The 19,546-nt window shown below is 47.4% G+C and overlaps 1 protein-coding gene across 5 annotated transcripts in view; it reads left to right on the forward strand.

Annotated features, from left to right (window-relative positions):
• The window catches only part of PRRC2B (proline rich coiled-coil 2B), a 46,823-nt gene that overhangs the window by 14,079 nt on the left and 13,198 nt on the right, over positions 1–19,546 (forward strand). For 4 of the 5 annotated variants that reach the window (XM_041475182.1, XM_041475186.1, XM_041475183.1 and 1 more), the window contains exons 3-22: positions 260–437; positions 649–751; positions 1,664–1,736; positions 4,422–4,565; positions 5,206–5,447; positions 5,812–5,933; positions 6,387–6,529; positions 7,122–7,212; positions 7,614–7,806; positions 8,177–8,492; positions 9,119–9,312; positions 11,716–11,920; positions 12,662–12,881; positions 13,459–15,522; positions 15,655–15,854; positions 16,523–16,668; positions 17,412–17,553; positions 18,172–18,251; positions 18,944–19,135; positions 19,275–19,469. In XM_041475182.1, coding sequence (XP_041331116.1) covers positions 260–437; positions 649–751; positions 1,664–1,736; positions 4,422–4,565; positions 5,206–5,447; positions 5,812–5,933; positions 6,387–6,529; positions 7,122–7,212; positions 7,614–7,806; positions 8,177–8,492; positions 9,119–9,312; positions 11,716–11,920; positions 12,662–12,881; positions 13,459–15,522; positions 15,655–15,854; positions 16,523–16,668; positions 17,412–17,553; positions 18,172–18,251; positions 18,944–19,135; positions 19,275–19,469 — 5,243 coding nt within the window. The remainder of the gene's footprint in view (positions 1–259; positions 438–648; positions 752–1,663; positions 1,737–4,421; positions 4,566–5,205; positions 5,448–5,811; positions 5,934–6,386; positions 6,530–7,121; positions 7,213–7,613; positions 7,807–8,176; positions 8,493–9,118; positions 9,313–11,715; positions 11,921–12,661; positions 12,882–13,458; positions 15,523–15,654; positions 15,855–16,522; positions 16,669–17,411; positions 17,554–18,171; positions 18,252–18,943; positions 19,136–19,274; positions 19,470–19,546) is intronic. The other variant, XM_041475185.1, reaches the window with a different exon arrangement.

Consider the following 19,546-nt stretch of genomic DNA (forward strand, 5'->3'; position numbering starts at 1 on the left):
AGAGCTACCTGTGCAAATCCTCCTAAAAGACTCTGTGAGCACTTTGTTGGGGAGAAGGTCTTTTCTCCCTCCCACTGTAGGAGCTGTTTGCCAGCTGTTACGACAGACGGCTGCATCTCTGGTCCTGTGGGAAACAACCTGTGTGTTGACATAGCAGCAGCACTTTTGCTGGGGCTGTGCCCAGCCACAGCTTCCTAATTAAGGTTACTTATCTAGCAGGATACAGCCCTCTGACCTGCTGCTGTTCCTTTCTCACCAGTTATTCCTAGACATGGCTTACAGAGTCTTGGGAAAGTTGCTGCTGCCCGGCGCATGCCACCTCCTGCAAATTTGCCTAGCTTGAAGTCTGAGAACAAAGGAAACGACCCCAACATCATTATAGTACCCAAGGACGGTACAGGATGGGCAAACAAGCAGGATCAGCCAGACCAAAAGAGGTGGGTAGAGTGAATCTTTGGTGAGTTTTGGCAGGCAGCAGTGGTTGTGCACTGCTGTGCTTTGTGTCAGACTTTACAGAGTTCAATTCTTTGTTGTCCATGCTATCGTAGAGCCATTGTTTTGGCTCCATCTTTTAGCAACTGCCATATTGCCAGGAGTTGTTTTCCTGCCTTCCTCCCCTTTGGTCTCACCTCTGCTGTCTCTGCTCAGTTCCAGTGTGACGGCTGCACAGCTGCAGGAGTCGCTGCCGCAGCAGGGTTTGCAGAAATCTGTCTCCAATTTACAGAAGCCGACACAGTCAATCAGTCAGGAGGTAGGTGCCAGCAGTCTCTGACTGCCACCCTGCTTCCCCTGTCCCCAGGCAGCCTGAGGGCTCTAATTGCCTGTGTTGCCTTGCACTTAAGAAAAAGCTCCTGTATAATCAGTTATTGTGGAAGTGACTCTCTTGAGCTCAAGTTGCTGTGCACCAGGAGCGTTGTGCTGCAGTTAAAGAAGTAAAATACACAGAACTATATTTCTCAGATGTGTGCAGTAGAACCTAGTTGCAGTCTAAGAAAAAATGGCTGGAATGTGGGATGGCTGGTTAGCACTTCTAAACTTTGGGTGTAATTCAGACATTGCTTGGTGACAGCAGACCCAGCTCTTGCTCCCAACCTGATGAGACTTGATGGGAAGAGATCTGGTCATGTGGGAGAAGTAGCCAGTGGCAGGACTTGAAAAAGCTGCTGGCACCTAAGGTGTCCCAGAGAGTACAAGGACCTGACCCCCTTTGTGTTGTAGATTTCACACTTCTGGTTTTAAAAAAAATTCCTAGCCCTTGAGCTTTAGGGAAATCAGGACAGAAGTTATGTTTTGAAGAGGAGAAGAGTGGTTAATGCATGGGAAAGTAGGGTAGCCTTCAAGCTGAGGTATAGTATGGAACAAATCTGGAAGATTAAGGAGACCATTTGGGAAAATGTAGCAGAACAAAAGAAAAGCTTTTGAGAGTACAAGTTGAGGAAATAGTTGGTGAAAATGGGCAGAGCAGAGGATTTTTCCTGTAGCATTGTAGTACACTGGAGTGGGGAACAGCTGACTGTAGTCCCAGCTTGAAGCTGTGGAGACCTGTGGTATCTGGGTGATCTGCAGGCCTGAACCATAGCAGGTGCCAGCCAGGAAATGAGAAACAGTCATGAATCTTAACTGATCCATGTTGGCGTTTCTTTTTGCTTTGTTTTGTTTTCAGAGTACAAATTCAGTGCCAGGTGGACCAAAGTCATGGGCACAGCTGAATGGAAAGCCAGCAGGACAAGAAGGTGGTGAGTATGATAAACAGAGCTGGTATGTGCCTGCTTTTCCCAGACAGGCATGAGATGGGGTGGGCTCCATTTTTTCCTGCCCTCCCTGTCAGCCTGGTGCAGAATGGGAGTGAGGCCTTCTGAGTCCTGTTTCCAGTCTGTGTGCTGTGTTGGCTGGAATGATGCAGCTGAATCAGTTCAGGGCTGCCAGTGCAAGACATGGCTTGAACAGAATATGTCTCATGGCCATATTGAACCAGAGCAAGTCATGCTCTTGGGATGCAGCAGGGACTTCTGGGAGGGGAAGGCTCTGAAGGAGAAAGGAGACATTTGCCCCCATCATGAGCATCTTCAGTCAGCCCAGAGCAGTGTGTAACAAAGGTGCAGTAAACACTGTGAAATAGGGGCAGGATTGTTTTAGAAGAGAGGAAAGGGACATTGGAGAGGGGAAATGCAGCTATCTGCATGGGCAGTAGCAAGGAGATCTTCACCTAACTGGGTAGTCAGAAGTGAGGCTGGAATGTTCTTGTACAGTATCTGTGAGCTAAGGGAATTGCAGTGGCAGTGGGTGGAAGTGGCAGTGGAGCTGCTGCAGGGTGCACTCGCCTACACATTGGCTGAGGCCTTGCTATTAAGTCTCCCTCAGTAACTGTGCTGCTAATGACTTCTGCTTGACTGAGAATCCTGAAGCAGTGTTAACATGAATTGGGAGTTTAGTTGTGTTCAGATGCATCCATTTCCACACAGGAGGTGGTTTCCAGCTGCACTGAGTAGTGCCATTAAAACCATAGTGAGAATAACAGCTCAGTTCCACTGTTCTAATGTGAACAGACCTGGAACCATTCACTTGTCAAGTGAAATTGCAGAGATATTTAAAAGAAATGAGACAGCTGCTGATTGCAGAAACAGAGGGGACAAATTTATCCTAAATTAAATGAGGCCCTTAATGAGAGGGTGTTTCTCAAAGGCTAAATGTTAGAGCAGAAACTTGTATTGTCTGAGGCTGGTGGCCAAGACTGTCTTGTTTGGTTAATTGGTACTTTTTTTACTCTTTCTGTGTAGACCTCCTGTACAGTCATTTTGAAATCTGATCATCTAACAATGTTCTTAAAGGATTTTTTGAAAACTCATTCTAGGTCACACTTAACAATATAGAGTTCTCACCCCAAGAAAACAGTTGCCTATGTGGCTAAGAGCAGCTTAATTAGAAGGTAATTGAATCACAGAAGCATCAGAAATCTGTCTGAAAGGATTTCTTAGGCCATCCCATGCTTGCACCTCTTCTCTAGTGACACTGAACAATTGCTTTTCCTTCTTACCAATTCAGGTATTACAGACAAAGAGGAGAATCTCTTGCTTTTTGCTCTTTTTAAGTCTTACAACTGTAAAATCTCTTTTGGATGGTGTATCCTGAAGAAAAGTGGACTAATTAATTATGGACTTCTCCATGCCTGTGTCTTTGTATAAAGGACATTTGGAGAAATAAAAGGGCCACTAAACTTTTTTCAGTATGGTGCTGCTTAGGGTTAGAGTACAAATTGTTAATGGCTGCATGTAAATAGTCCTTAAATGGTGGAGCCTTACCTGGGGGTAGATGTCTCCCCTGAAAGACACTTACCTGTGCCATTCTAGTTCAGTAAAAATCAGAACTCTTCAGCAAGTCTTAGCTACTTTGCAATAAATTAGGCAATCGAGTATTTTCATCTGTCTAAAATTCAAGGTTTTTCTGCAGCTGTTGCAGAGTCTTTCCTGGAAATTTCACATGGGAGGTCTTGTGCAGTGTGCAAATTACAGAAAACTGGAAAAAAATTAAAATTACTTAAGCCAGTCTGTCTTGATTCTTCAGGGCAAGGAAGGAGAAAGATAGATGAGACTCCTGTCAAGTCTTCAGTACTCATGGCTGATACTTGTAATAAAATTCTGAAATGCCATTTTAAGAGAGCTTTAGCCAAGTAACACTAAGAAACAGTTCTCAAAAAAAGCAATTCTTTTAATGTGTAATAGTACAATAATGCTTGTAATTTCCTTTTATTCAGTGTTATCTTGCCAGCAGATTTAGGAGAATTGCTGTGTTTCGTGTTCCAGTCACTGGCAGATCTTTAGAATTGACAGTGAACTGTTGTTCTGGAGTGACTGATGACTCAGCAAGACAATTTGCCAGTGACTAGAAATGAGCCTGGCCTGATATGTCTGGTGATCTGCATCATGAAAATGCTGCAGCAGGGAGGCGAGCACAGCACATCTGGCCTTACCTGTGGTGTTTCACTGATACATCGGCAGAAATTTTAACAATAGACTTCCCTGGCAGAGTGAGGTCTGAGCAAAACGAGTCTGAATAGAGATGTCAAATACTTGATAGCAGGGTATCATTTATGAGTGAGCTTGCAGAATTTATATCTCTGCCTCTGTCTGAATTCTGTACTTCACAAAAATAATTGGAAGCTGAGAAAGTTCACTGACTTTGTTGAATGTGAGAATTTAAATGAAGATCCTGAGTGTGGGAGTGCTGGGTGAGGACACGTGTTGTCGTGTTGGTGACAATGTCTGAGAGTGTTGGGGATGTGAAGTGAGGTGCTGGTACGATAGTAATTTGGGTTTAAATGTGCCAGAGGCCCAGATTCCCAGGGAACACGTTTCCAGGCTGATCTCATAAGGGAGTTGAAGCAGTGGAAAGATCTCTGAGTCCCACACTTATTTGTCTGACAGGTTCAAGGGCCTCAAGCCGACTGTTATCCTTCTCTCCCGAGGAATTTCCGACGCTGAAAGCAGCTGGCGAGCAGGACAAGGTTGGCAAAGAAAAGGGCGCCTTAGATCCGTCGTATGGGCCAGGACCAAGCCTCCGCCCCCAGAGTGAGTGCAGGATTGTGTCTGTCTGCCTTATCCCAGCCCAGTAACCCCACTGACCCTGTTTTGGGCAGGGGGTGCCAGTTCACTGTAATACCAAGAGCTTCATCCTTACATTTCCTTTTATCTTTTTATGAGCTTACACGTGTCTGGCTGCTTAGCAGATGATCACAAATTGGCATGCGGTGCTGATGTTCTGTGGTCCAGACAGCCAAGTATGGACTGTCACCTACTACACTGTTTAATAAAAATTGCTGTGTGATGTTGCAAAGCAGGCCCCTTCCCAGGCTGGGGGAGCCACAGTGAAATCAGTGTGTGGTGTAATGTGGCTTCTCTTTCACCGTTTTTGCATCTAATTGGCCTTAATTCTGCAGGGTAAGGACTGTGGAGATGGGGAGCGCTCTGGTAGGAGTTCAGGTTTATTGGCAAATAAGGACCCCACTGGTGCAGCAATTACTTAGTAACAGCTGATGCTGCTCCGCTCTTAAGAAAATAAACACAGTTGGAAATTCTTCTTGGTCTTTGATATTTTTCTACAACCTTGGGGTAATTAGGTCTTGACCAGAGTACTTGAGGTTTCGAGACTTTCTGGCAGAGTGGCTGCCTGCATTTACAAATATTAACACAATTATTACCTCCTTTCCAGATGTCACCAGTTGGAGGGAGGGCGGTGGGAGGAACGTCACCTCTGCCACATCTCTGACCGCCTCCCCTGCTGAGCTGGGCAGCAAGACCTCCAGCACTGGAGACGGGGCCCCCTCCTCAGCGAGCGCCAGCGATCCCAAGGAGCCGTCTCTCCGCCCAGCTCAGCCCGTCCGCAAAGGGGCCTCGCAGTTCATGGGAAACGTCTACCAGCCACCCACGTACCATGACATGCTACCTGCTTTTGTGAGTGACCCTTTCTGCGCATCTTTGTGATGACCTTCGTTCTTAAGATAAGGGGAGAGTTGAAGGCAGCTGGGATGTGTTTTCTGGACTCTCACTTGGCTGCTAGGGTTTGCTCAGGGATCCTTGTCTCGACATGTTTTTAGTTTGTGTAGCACATCATTGCTCAGCTTAAAGAGAAGTTGTCCCTTTCCCTCTGGAGCTGGAGAGGGAGCCATTAGCATGTGGCCTGTTGGGCAGCCAGATGTGAAATGTTTGTTTCCTCTTTGTGTGGGGGCAGCTACCATGCACATGTTGTAACGTAATCTGGGTAAACCTTCTTGTGGCAAGGAGAAAAACCAGGCTGTTCTGTTTCACCTCATTCCAGATGTGTCCACAGCAGCCGTCTGAGACCCCTGCATCGCTGGACCGAGGGTCTTTCCCCGTTCCTCAGCTTCGGCTTGAGCCCCGGGTACCTTTCAGACAATTCCAGATGAATGACCAGGATGGGTAAGGCTGCCATCACTTTCCTACTTGAGAGACAGGTTTAGGGTGTGGCATGAACCTTAAACTAGGCAAGAATTTGGGGCAAGGATGCAGTTGCATGTGTGAAGCTGCAGGCATTAAAAGGGAACCCTGTTTTTTACCCAAAGCAGCAGTGCTTTTCTCCAGCTACAACAGCAGCTGAAATGTTGCAAGACTATGAGCATTGTGTGTCTGAAGAGCAGGCAGACATGGGAATTGGGGTGTGATCCTAGACTGGAGGGGTTGCAGCTCTGATCTATAAGTTCTAGGAAGTGGATACCAGATAGACAAGGGGAAGAAACTGCTGCACAGGAGAGAAACTTGGATGCATTGTATATAAGCGTGTAGTAGAAAAGGACTGATTTGGTGTTACAAACTAACTCTGCATTCTTTGATTTTCTTTTTGCTGTTTCTGACCAATTCTGTGTTTTCCTACAGAAAAGAGAACAGGCTCAGCCTGTCTCGCCCAACACGCCCAGTCCGGCAGCAGCTGGAGCGAGTGCCTCGGCCCACCATCATCAATGCAGAGAACCTGAAGGGGCTGGATGAGCTGGACAATGATGCAGATGATGGATGGGCAGGTAAAGTGCCTTCATGCTCTAGCTTTGTGTAGTTGTGAAATTGGTGTAAATGATGACACAATGGATCCTTCTGATCCTTCCATCACATTGTGCTCAAGGAACTGGATCTGAAGACTCCTAAAATCTGAAAACACCAAGCAGAGCAGGAGGGATAGTACTGTGGGTGCTGGGAAAGAGAGTTAGTCCTGCTTTTTCAGTCATGGCATTCAGTATCCAATTGCACACAGTCTGGCTGGGGACTGCCCGCTTGTTTGCAGCCCCCACTCCCACCCTGGCTGTTTGCTGCTCCTCCTCTGGGAGCAGTCCAGCTGTTCACTAGTGTGTGTCCACACTGCTCACATAATTTCTTACCTGATCTAGCTGAAGTTGTCCCTGCTCATTGAGGGAGGTTGGTAGATGACATTAAAGGTTTCTTCCAACCCAAGCTATTCTGTGATTTCCAATAGCAGTGCTGGACATTTGGCTTTGTGATTAGTTCATGCCAAGCCTGTGTGTCCTGTAATGTAGTGCTAAAGGGGGGCATAAGCTTTATCAGGATAAGGGACTTATTTCTCTTCTCTCATAAATCTGTTCTCCCTTGCTGCCTTTGTAGGCATTCATGATGAAGTGGATTATTCTGAGAAACTAAAGTTTAGTGAAGATGAAGAAGAGGAAGAAACTCTTAAAGATGGACGACAGAAGTGGTAAGAAGTCGCTGTTTTTGCACCTACAGTTTACCTTTAGTAAAAGTGAGCAATACCAGGATTTTTAAAAACTTGTTCTAAATGTGGAGTCTTGATCCCTCTGATTTGTTACTGTGACTTCATTGATTTTACTGGGCAGTTTTTGAGTGGTCTTCAAGGATATGTGTAGGTCTAGCAGCTGACTGCCAGTTTGCCAGGCTTTTTTCCTCATCTTTTCTCACCTTTATCCTGCTGCACAATAGTGGAGTTGATCCTTATGCACCTTAAGAGAAGCACATCACTGTTCTGGTGTTTTTTTGTGATCTTTTTATTAAGAGTCAGCTGCCTTTGCCACTTGATTAGGCTCCAAGTGCTTTTTGAAGCAAGTAGCAAATGCAATAATAAAGCTGTTTATGTGACAGGAACAGCTGGGATCCCAGAAGGCAGCGGCAGTTGTCCCTGAGCTCCGCAGACAGTGCAGATGTCAAGCACACCTTGGAGGAAGGAAAGAATTGGAATGATTCAGTTGGCTTGTCCCGGCCAGTCCGGAAAGCACAGGATTCACAGCAACCTCCAAGGAAGCTGAATGGCTGGAGCTCTGCCTCAGAATACCAGGTAGGTTGAACTCATGAGGGTGAGCTGGAAGCCCATCACTGTCCTTAAGAGGCCAGTTTGACATTTTATTGGAAATGGGATGCTGATGAATTTCTCTATTCTTAGTTTATATCCACCTGGAGAGAAATCTATCTGCATAGAACTTACACTAGGGAAAAGAAATAGAAGCTGGTCCAGAACAGTGGGGTTGTCAGTGAGAAAATGGAGTTACTGAACCAAATATCAATAACTCTTCCCAGTAACTGGGGAATTTGTGCTTGAGGATAGAGGGGAGGGAGTCAGAAGGGGATATTGTCACCATGGGATGCACATCTCAAGATAGAGGAACTGGTTGGGTCATGCTTATGGAGGAATGTTTTTTCTCTGGCAGAAGCCCGCACTGGGAAGTGTTCTCAGACAGCAGTCCCTCGAGGATAAAGAAGAAAAGGTGCCTGTGAGACAGAAGTTTGTGCACTCTGAGATCTCTGAGGCTGTCGAGAGAGCCAGGAGGCGACGGGAGGAGGAAGAGCGGCGAGCCAGGGAGGAGCGCCTGGCAGCCTGTGCTGCAAAGCTCAAGCAACTTGATCAGAAATGCAAACTGGCTCAGAAGAGTGGGGAGACACAGAAACACACAGAGACTGAAGATGTGCGACCTGCCAGCACGGAGAAAAACACTGCACAAGAGAATGGCCATGCTTTCCGTAAAGGTACAGAAACACTGCCTGCCTCACCCTGTAAAAATGGCTTTTTTTGCTATTGTGCTGATCTCTTAGCTGGAGTGGGGGAGTTCCTGGGAGGGAGTGTTCAGAGGGTCCTTCAGCTGCCCTTGAGGGATCAGCTGCTGCTTATATTCTGCAGAGTATTTTGTGTTGTTGACAAAGGTTGGTTAAATAAAAAAAAGCTTTTAAAACAAACGCAAACTTCTTCAGTTGCCTTTATCTGTGCTCAGTGAGCTCTGCTAGCAGAGGGCTTGTTGGAATTGGCCTCGTGGGCTTCTCATGATTGGATGATAATATTAAGTGCTCATGGCCATAGATCAGAAAACCAGTAAAGTGCTGCCAGGTTTAAGGACTAATGGGGAAAAGGACTTTCTCCACAGTGCTTAAGCAGAACGCTGATAGCAAAGGAGGATATCGGAATTTATCATTAAAATAAGATAGACAAAACCCTCTATAGGGCTGTCAAGGTAAAGGATGTGCTGTATCTGATTGTAGTAAGGTTCAGCCATGTATTACAGTCAGGACATGCCCACGGCTGTGTATGTTGTGTGGTGGTGGTGCACTCCCAACTCTGTCATGAGCAGGCTCTTGAGGGCTTGTTTTCTTCTCTGCAGCAACCCCTGAGTTTCACACACAGGATGCCTCTGTTGGCTATCTGGAGGAGGAGAGTCCTGCTCCAGCAGCAGCAGCCCAAAGCAGCAGTGAGGAGGAGCTCAGAGAAGCTCCCTCGCCAGCACAAGAATTCAACAAATACCAGAAGTCTCTTCCCCCACGATTCCAGAGGCAGCAGCAGCAGCAACAGCAGCAGGTAGATGGCTCACAACCCATTTCCTGACCCCCCCAGTAAACCATTGTGTTTGCTCAGTTCTCAACACCCTCAGTCTTTGGGCTGGGAAGAGATAAATAGGGATTTACCCTGGCCTTTTTCAGTGCTTCTGATCATGGAAATGTCCTGTGTGATTGGGTAGAAAGGCTCTCTGTGGGCTACATGAGTTTTCCTTGCACCCTGTGATGCTCGAGCTGTTGTGGATAGGGCTTTGCCAGGTTTGTCACTTGCCTGGGAGAAAAATACACTGCTGTCAGAAATGTTGACTTGTCTTGCACGGTTGTCTGGGCATCTCCTGAAAACTGAAACTCTTAGGACTGTGTGGTTTGTGGCAGAGCTCTGGTTTGCAAATGTTCATGAACAGGAGAAGCTGCGGATGTTCCCACATCCAAAACCCTGAGTGTGTGAGTGGCTGTCTTGGTGCTTGTGTAGGCCTGGCCCAGGGGAGGTTCTGTTCTCTGAAAACTGATGAACATCTCTTTTTAGTCTTTGGCACAAGATGAGCTGCTGTTCTTCAGCACTGCTGCAGTGCCGGAATATACAGGACAGGGGAAGGGGAAACCCTTGGGGTTCAGCTGCTTCCATTTCACTCAGCACTTGCTGTGTCTTTACCATTGTAGATATGGGCAGCCATTTGCTTGCCAGGGGCAAACTGCTTAGTTTGGCAAGCTTCTGGACTGCTTCTGGACTTGGAGGGAGTTCTGGAGTGGCACACTTCTCATTCCACCTCCTGCCTTTGCAGAGGGCTGGTCCTTTGCTATGCTCTCATCTAATACCTACTTCTATTTTTTCTGTGAGGCTCTTGGAGATCATTGTTTTCTTTGCACCATAAAAATGTTTGGTCTTAAATGTTTCATTTTTATTGCATTGAAAACTCTTCTGGGGCACTGAGACATCAGCAGAGCTGCTTTGTGCTTCTTGGCTCTTGCCTGACCTTTCAGTGCTGTATGTGCCATACGTGCCGTGCAGCTTTGCTGCCAGATGCAGTGAGCCTCTGTAGGGCAGCAGAGCCAAACCAAGGGACAGAGTATTCAGGCTTCAGATAATGCAAAGTTAATTGCCATTCTTCATAAAATAACCACTTGAAATGGGATATCATCAATGCTGCTGCAGATCTTAGTGAAGAGCTTACAATTGGCTTTTGCTCAGTAATTGCTCTTTTATGGATGTTCCCGTGCTCATTGCTCGGCAGTTGACATTTTCATGATTCAGATGTACAGCAGCAAATGCTGCCTAATGTTACTCTTGAAAAGAGATGCTCTTAAACCAAAAAGAATTGGTTGTCTTTGCTGTCGTGCTAATAATACCACAGGTCATCATCACTAGTGGAAGTACATGAAGTTTTATTTTATTTTCCTCTTATTCTTTGTGATGTTAGTATGTATGAGGCAGTGCATGTTTTGGCTGGCTTGTATTGCTGCTTTGGTAGCTCCATGAAAAAAATAAAGTGCAAAAGTATTGGTATTGTAAAGGAAATATTTTCTCTAAGGTACCAGAGGACTAGGTAATGTAGATATAATCCTCATTTATCAGAGCCTTCCTTGCTGTAATGATGTGTCAGATTCAGATTTAAAGGTGTCTCTTTTGCTCTGCATTTGGGGATTGGCTTTTTTAATAACAGTTACAGTATCTGACACTGTTGTAAGTTTAGCAAAAAAATATGGTGGCACGTTTGACAAGCAAGTAGATGCATTTGATGTTAATTGGAGCTGTTCAGTGTTTGAAAGCTTTCTTCTGTACACAAAACTCCTTTCAAATATATATTCTTTTTGGACCTTCAGCAAAAGTTAAATGTCAAATCAAATTAACATCATGACAGTCCTCAGCTGAGGGATGGTGGACTGGCTGTGTGGGAGATGGGGAAACAACCTGCAAGTGCCAGCCTGTCTCTGAGGGATGCCCAGGAAACACTGTAAAATATTAATAGCTTTCTTAATGTGATTTAGGTTTTTTATCTAATCTGTTAAGTTGACAGGGATGGAACTAATATATCTACACACTAAATAAATTAGAGATGCATTTCCTGAAAAATGCAACATCTTCTAAAGTATTTGGTTCCAGTTATGAAGTGGCGTTTGACAGGAAGTTGGCCTGTATTCGTGGGAGTGTTGAGAAGATGCAAATTGTGGTCTTAAAGCTGCTCCCTTGTGTTTGGCCACATAGCCTGGCCCACAGTAGTGTGATAGCCTGGCTGCTCTGGTATTGACAGAGTAACAACTGCCACATTCCTAGCTGGTAGTGAATTGCCCCTGTCTGCTCCACCCTCCCATCTGATTAGAGATTGATCCTTTGATGGATGGCATGCGTTTTCCTGTGGCTGACCAGTACATCAGTGTGATTCCTGGCACCACAGCTGTGTCCAATGGCCCATCCTGTTCCCTGCAGGAGCAGCTGTACAAGATGCAGCACTGGCAGCAGCAGGTCTATCCTCCCCCGTCCCACTCCCATCCCCAGCGGACGTTCTACCCGCCGCACCCGCAGATGCTCGGCTTCGATCCCCGCTGGATGATGATGCCGTCCTACATGGACCCTCGCGTGGCCCAGAGTCGCACCCCCGTGGATTTCTACCCTTCAGCCCTTCACCCTTCAGGTGAGGTGTTGTCAGTGTTTATCTTGGCTGTTGAGTTGGTTCGTATCTGGAAATTCACTGTGTGTCTTAACCTCTGTCCAGACTTTGCGTTCTGGTTGGCATCTCTTCTCTGGGGATGAGAAGGGATTGCAATGGGAAGTGGTGGGAGACTGGGAGGGAGGACGTGTAGACATGTGTCTATCCATTCTCTGCACTGCAGTGGGAGACCTTCCCTGACTGCTTTGTGACCTTAGTGGATGTGACTGATCTTGCCCCTTGGAGGAAAGGGTAGCAGATCCACAGATCTTGCCTGTAGGAGGAGAAGGATGAGTGTTGGGAGTTACTGTAATCATGTGAAATCTTAATAGACTTCTTTGAGGCAATGGCATGGGGAAACCCTGTAGTTCCTAAACTGTTTGCACTTTGAACCTTCCTATCTTGGCCTACTCTACAGAGGTGTGAATGTAAACATCAGGATGTATAAATCATTCCCTGGACTTGGTGAATTGCTTGATCCCAAGCCAGTGATGCTGTGTAGTGTCTGTGTGGGCTGGGCTCTGAGAGCTGTGTCATCTTCTGTATGACTCCAGGTGCATTTCCCAGCTGTGCATTTTCCAAGCACAGGCTCCCCTTTACAAGGGAGGTTTCCATGGCTGCAGTCGCCTGCTGCCTGAGAAGGAAGGGGAGTCAAGCTAGGAGATTGTTAAATTCTTCTTGTCTGTGAAATCCTGGTGCTAATAGCATGAACTCTGTTGTGAGCAGGAATTATGAAGCCCATGATTCAGCAGGACTCCATCAGTGGGAACAGCTGTCGGTCTGAGGATCAGAACTGTCAGGCAGGGCAGGCTGAGAGGAAGACTGCTCCCTTGGATCCTGTGCCAGTGTGGGGCCAGGACAGCTACACATCCCTGCAGAGTAAGGGATACTCCCTGTCGCATCAGAAACAAGCTGACAACATGAGCATGGAGGGGCTGCATGCCAGGTGAGTGCATAATTCCCCTGTCCTCATGCATGCTGGGATGGGAGGTGCTGCTGTAAGCCATCTGTTGAAAAGCAGGTGTAGAGCTGGCCTGAAAGACAGGCCCAGGTACTGGTCTGGGAGCACCCTTACAATCCTGAGTGTTTACAGACTAAGTTATTCAGAAGTTTTCTATCTGACCAGCTTGGAGCCTGTTTGGAGGGAGAGGGGGCCCTATAGAAAAAACAATGAGTGAAAAATTCTGATGCTTGCTAGTTTGTCTCCTACTTTGTTTGGACATTCGAAAACCAATTATTTGTTTTCTGATCTCCACATTGTAGGTTAAATCTCCCTTCATTTCTTAAGTTTTCTGCCCATCGTAGGAACTGTTTTCTTTATCATGTGTTGATTTAACAAACCAGGCAGTAGAGCCTGGGGCCACAGCAGCTCTGCCCAGCATTTTGGTATTGATAGGTTAATTGCCTCATGGTTTGCCATAAACCTCAGTTTATTTCTTTTCACCCCTTGTATCCAGCCTGGGCCCTTGGAGATGCCCCGTGTTCTGCATTACCTGACTTTACTTTGTTTGTTTCATTCTCAGGAATGAAAGTTACTCTGCTTCTGGAAGGCCGGAGAGTCTGAGCACTCAGCGAGATCTCTTTGAGGAGAGAGGGGAGGAGTATTTGAATGCTTTTGACAAGAAGGCCCAAGCAGACTTTGACAGCTGCCTGTCTTCTCAGAGGATAGGCCAGGATCTCCTGTTCCAGCACCAGGAGAGTGTGCAGGAAGCCTGTCCTGCTGGCAGCCGCCATGCAAACCTGAGGTGTTCACCCCTGGAGCCTGATTTTATCCAAGCAGAGAAGAAGCCTGAATATAACGGTTGGGATATCAACCACCATCAGAAACCTGCGGAGACAGCAGCAGCAGTTGCTGAAGAAGTACCCCGGGATGAGCAGTCCTTCAGTGCAGACCCCTGGAAGAAAGAAGGAGCCAGTACCAAGCAGGCCACTGAAGAGACAGCAGAGTGGGCTCCTGAGAGCCGCAACACCAGTGGGCAGCCCCAGGAGCAAATGGGGAGGACACGGCGGTCAGGCCCCATTAAAAAACCGGTCCTGAAAGCCCTCAAGGTGGAAGAGAAGGAGAAGGAGATGGAGAAGGTTAAACTGGAGGGAGAGGACAGCTCACGCCCGCTGAAGGAGAAGGCAGCTGTTCAGAAGGTAGAAAATGAGTCAGATGACTCTGCTGCCTTGCTGAACTCCACACGTTACCTGCTGGATGACAAAGGTTCTTCCCAAACCAGCCTTGCACGAGAGGCAGAGAAGTCTCAAGAGGAAGAAGAGGAGGAGGAGGAAGAAGAGAAGCCAGAAAGAACCTGGGAGAACAAACTGTCCAGAGAGAGCAGTGAACTCCCTCCCACAAAAAGAAACAACTGGATCTTCATTGATGAGGAGCAAGCCTTCGGTGGGAGAGGTCAAGGGCGTGGGCGAGGGAGAGGCTTCAGAGAGTTCACCTTCAGAGGCCGAGGCACGGTTGTGAGCAGCAGGGGGGTCTACAACAACAACCAGAGGAGCAGCCGGGGCCGAGGGCTCCGGGAGTTCAACCAGCCAGAGGACTTCCCCAGAGGCAAACCAAGGCGCCGGATTGCCAGCGAGACACACAGTGAAGGGTCAGAGTATGAGGAGCTCCCCAAGCGTCGCCGGCAGAGGGGCTCTGAGAACAGCAATGAAGGATCTGTGCTGGACAGGGAGGACAGTGATTTGAAAAAGGGAGACTTCAAAGAGTCGTGGAGGTCCAACAAAATCTATTCAGATGATCACAATAGCCTGGATCCTAAGATGAGGGCTCCAAGAGCTTTTGGGAGATCACTGCCACCAAGACTGAGCAACTCTGGCTATGGGCGAAGGGGGTTCATGGGTAAGGAGCCCACCCAGTGGCAAGGCAGGAGTGGGGGAGGAGGGTGGCAAGAGTACAGCCACACGTCTCCATCAGACACTTTTGGGAGCAGGCAGCAGTCTGACAGGGACTACATTCAGGATTCTTACAAACACACGGATTCCTTCTCCAGCCGGGTTTTTGATGAGAGTCATCTGGATGACAAAAGGCACTTTTTCCAGGAGGATTACTCAGCAGATCAGGAGAACATAGAGAACAGGCCCTTCAGGAGGCGGCGTCCTCCCCGCCAGGACAAGCCCCCACGGTTCAGGCGCCTCAGGCAGGAGAGGGAATCAGTCGGGCAGTGGAACCCCGAGGAGGGAGGCAATAATCTGCTGCCCAGCCAGTGGCCAGGCAGGCCCAAACTGGGCACTGCAGAGAAGAGCAGCATGTCGGGCAGACGCTCTCCTGAGCTGTCCTACCAAAACTCTTCAGACCATGCCAATGAGGAATGGGAAACAGCGTCTGAGAGCAGTGACTTCAGCGAGCGGCGGGAGAGAAGAGATGGAGCTCCAGAGAGTGAGGGTCAGCTGGAAGGTGGCCTTGGCACTGGGAGCTTGGGAGAGAAGCGGGAACTGGCAAAGAGGAGCTTCTCAAGCCAGAGGCCGCTGGTGGACAGGCAGAGCCGCAAGGCTGAGTCAGCAGGGTTTGCAGAGCAGTCTGTCAGGACTGGTGTGGGAGCAGCTTCCAGATACGAGAGCCAGCAGAACGGGACCCTGATAAAGAGCAAAAGGTAAGGTTGTTTTCTCATCTGTGGTACATGCAGATGTTGAAGGAGTGGACATACACCCTGTGCATTTTCTTCTTGTCACTCCTATTTGCATTCTACTGACAAAACTAAATCCTTTCCCTTCTTTCTGTGTAGGTCTCCAGAAGAAGGAGGAGGCCTTGGCAACACCAGTGGTGGGAGCAGCCACTCCATTTATAGCTTGGATAGGGCCTCCCATGTGAACTCAGAGAGTGCTGAGGGGCCAGGTAAAAAGCCAGAGAAGGAGCACAAATCCACTGCACAAAGAGCAAGTGAGAAGGGAGAGGCCTTGTCACAGTTTGAACTGAGTTATGGAAGTGAGTATCTTGATTCATTTGTTTCTTTAAGAGGATAACATATGGCTGACTGATTAAAGCCAGACTGATTCAATCCAGTGTAATTTTTAATATCAGGTTAGGGACTTTTTTCCCATTTATTTAAAGAAACAAGAAAATTCTTGTGTATCTAAACACAAAAATGAAAGGTAAAATTGTTGTTAAATTTTAAACGCAAACTTCTCAGCCTGATCTGGCAGTGTCTCTAATGTTTCTTCTGTAGAAAGTTTGTGTTTAGGGAGAATATTGCTGTATTTCTCTGTAAGATGCTAAAGTATTTTAGGCTTGAAATTTATCTTGTGTAAAGGAAGTTGAGGGAGCATCCAGAGTGGGGAAGTTGAGGCTGAGCTAATGGCAAAGAAGCAAGAAATTAATATCTCTGAAAAGAGAATTACCTGAGTTATCACACAGCTCCTCTAGCTGAAGTGTGCTCATCTTGAAGCAGAGGAGACAGCAAAGTCCTGAGAGATAAAGTGGCTGGTAGATGTCAGCAGACCTACAGTATTTTGCTTTCTAAAGGTAGCTGCTATGTTGCTAGGTGAACTTAGTGTGGCGTGGATCCTCTTTGGACTGCACTGTTTAAATTATTGCAATTACAAAGCTTTATATGCACACACATGTGCACTGTGTTCTCTGTGTGCTTTGTTCAGGTACCATCATTGACAATCGGGTGTCAAACACAGCAGAAGAGAATGAAGTTGGTTCCATGGCAGGGGAAGGCTTCATTGAGGTTCTTACCAAAAAGCAGCGTCGTTTGCTGGAAGAGGAGCGAAGGAAGAAGGAACAGGCTGCTCAGGTGAGGAATGGGAGGCAGAAAAGTTGAACCTGTTCCATGGTTTGGATTGCAGTCAGAGAAACAGGGCCCCAGAAAGTGTTTGTATGAACAGAAAAACGTACAGTTGACAGTGCCAGAGCAGTACAGATACTGTACTGGGCCCCAGAAACATATTTAGGGCCATTGGTCTGAAAAGGAGAGTTTGATCTCTGAATGAAGTTGGTTCCATGGCAGGGGAAGGCTTCATTGAGGTTCTTACCAAAAAACAGCGTCGTTTGCTGGAAGAGGAGCGAAGGAAGAAGGAACAGGCTGCTCAGGTGAGGAATGGGAGGCAGAAAAGTTGGACCTGTTCCATGGTTTGGATTGCAGTCAGAGAAACAGGGCCCCAGAAAGTGTTTGTATGAACAGAAAAACGTACAGTTGACAGTGCCAAAGCAGTACAGATCCTGTATTGGGCCCCAGAAATGTATTTACGGCCACTGGTCTGAAAAGGAGAGTTTGATCTCTGACTATTCTTGGCTTGCAGCAGAATTGCTAATTGGGAGTTAGGTTTCTAGAGTGGTCTGCATCCAAAGCAGCTTGGCTCTCTAAGCCAGCTGCTGGCTGTAGTTGGTGGGATATTGGGCAGCAGGAGCAGTGCAGGACTTTGCACTCTGACTGTGTTGTTGCCAGAAGAAAACCTCACACTGCAAAAAGCAGCTCTCTCCAGTCTTGTTAGACTGGGGGAACCTCCCAGCCTGACACCTGTGCCTTTCCTGTCACAGGCACCAGCCAAGGCCCGCGTCCTTCAGTCGCGCATTCCACCACGGTTTGCTAAGAAGCAGAACAGCCTGTGCTTGGAGCAGGGTGATGTAACAGTGTCTGGAAACAGCCTGGGCACAGAGATCTGGGAGAGCAACAGCCCAGGTAGGCTTGAGTCTGTTTGTTCCAAAGGGTTTCACAGAGCTGGAGTCCTCTGGGATGTGCAGCAAGGATGGGGTCCGTGGTTCAGAGCAGGCAACCCTCTCCTGGCTGATGCTGGGAGTGGGAGGGGAGCTGGCAGACATGTGGAGTAGCCTCTAAGCTCTTAGGTTCTAAGCTCTACTGTTCAGCCATCCTGCTCCTGTTGCTGGCCATGTCAGTCTCCTAATCTGCTTCTTGGGTCTTTGTTTCACATCAAGATCCTACTATACAGTGTTTTATAGCTGCTTGGGCTGGATCTACTTGAGACTTTTTCTTATTTTGCTTTCCTTCATTTTCTCATCTGTAGTCCTGAACAGCTAGTGCCTCCCTTGTTTCTCTCTGACCTGTCTTTCTCTTGTTGTTACGTTGCCTAAGAAATCTCCCTGTTCTCTACTCTCACTCCTCATACCCTGTGTTCTCTGCTGCATCATGTCTCAGATGTCTCGGCAACACTTAATATTCTGAGGTGGTGAAAATACTCTTTCTCATGTCTAGAAATGGAAGGTTGATGGGGTAATATGTACAGGGTGTGCTCATAGCTGTGTTTCAAGCAGCTGAACCCTGCCCTCCATTCTCTTCCAGCACTTTCTGTTCAGTCTCCTGGCAGTGATTCCTGGAGCAAGCCTGTAAATACCTTTAATGGTACTGAGTCCAGCACCGAGGTAAGTGGCTCCTAAGGTGCTCTTCAAGGTATTGTATGTATAAAGTATTAATGCAGATGGCTTTTATGCTTCTCATTGCTCCATCTGTGCTTAGTGACTCTCAGCTCTGCTTGTGCCATTTTAAACTCTTTGCAGTTTTAATTTGAGCTTGACTTTGTTCAAATCTTGACCTAAAGAACCAAGCAGTGGTTGGTATTGTGTGTGGGTATAAATCTGGAGTAACTGTGTGATAGAGCTATTGCAGGGTTATGCTCATCACTGGGTGCACACTCTGGTTGAGGAGGGTGGAATCCCTTAGGTGCTGTTTGTGCCTTGTGCATGTGGGCAGCCTGTAGCCTAAACACAGGGAAGGCAGAGGAGTTCCTGAACAGTTAATCTCTGGACACCAAGAGTTCAAATTTGGTTTGGGTTCCATGTGAAGTGAGTTTGGCAATCTTAGCCTAGTTGTTCTGTGAGACACATTTCCTTACTCTGAAGCCATGGTCTGGTTGGTGCATCAGTTCTCCTGTCTCAGGGCTGTGTAGGGCTGAAGGAGCAGCCAAGGGGTGCTGCAGGTCAGGCCCAACTCCTTTGCAGTTAACCAGGATGGTGATTTGAAAAAGGGACGTGGTCTTGCTGTTTTCTGGGATGTTTTTTCCTCGGTGGTGCTGGGTCGGAGTCCGGGGCTTTAACACATTTCGTGCTTTGCATAGCAGGGATTTAAAGGCAGCCAGGGGGATAGTGGCATTGACTTGAGCGCGGAGTCTCGGGAATCCTCCGCGACCTCCTCTCAGCGCAGTTCTCCATATGGCACCCTCAAACCAGAGGAGATGAATGGGGCTGGCCTGGTGGACTCAAAGCCTGACTGCCAGAAGGAGCAAGTGCAGAAGCAAACTGATAAAAAGGTAATCTGGATTCGCAGCCAAGCCAGAGCACAGAGTGAGAGACGTTGTGAAGTGGTTGTGTTGTTCTTGATAGCATTTTTAAGGCTTGAGGTTGGGTTATTCGGTCTTTGTGTCTCAGCCTCTCTGCTTTCCTGTTAAGGATTCAGACCAAGGCTCAGGACAGAACAAGGAACACAAGCCCGGACCAATCGGCAACGAACGCTCCCTGAAAAACAGAAAGGGTTCGGAGGGAACGGAACGGCTGGAAGGGAATATTCCCCCTGTTAATGGGGTGGAAATTCACGTGGATTCTGTACTTCCTGTGCCACCCATTGAATTTGGAGTAAATCCTAAAGTGAGGATTGAATTTAATTTTATCTTCTTGGTGATTTGATCTTTTGAGGCATTAAAAGTAGTTTGAGGAAGAAGGAT

This window comes from Pyrgilauda ruficollis, unplaced genomic scaffold (assembly GCF_017590135.1).
Source record: "Pyrgilauda ruficollis isolate IOZ18807 unplaced genomic scaffold, ASM1759013v1 scaffold34, whole genome shotgun sequence".
Classification (NCBI taxonomy): Eukaryota; Metazoa; Chordata; class Aves; order Passeriformes; family Passeridae; genus Pyrgilauda; species Pyrgilauda ruficollis.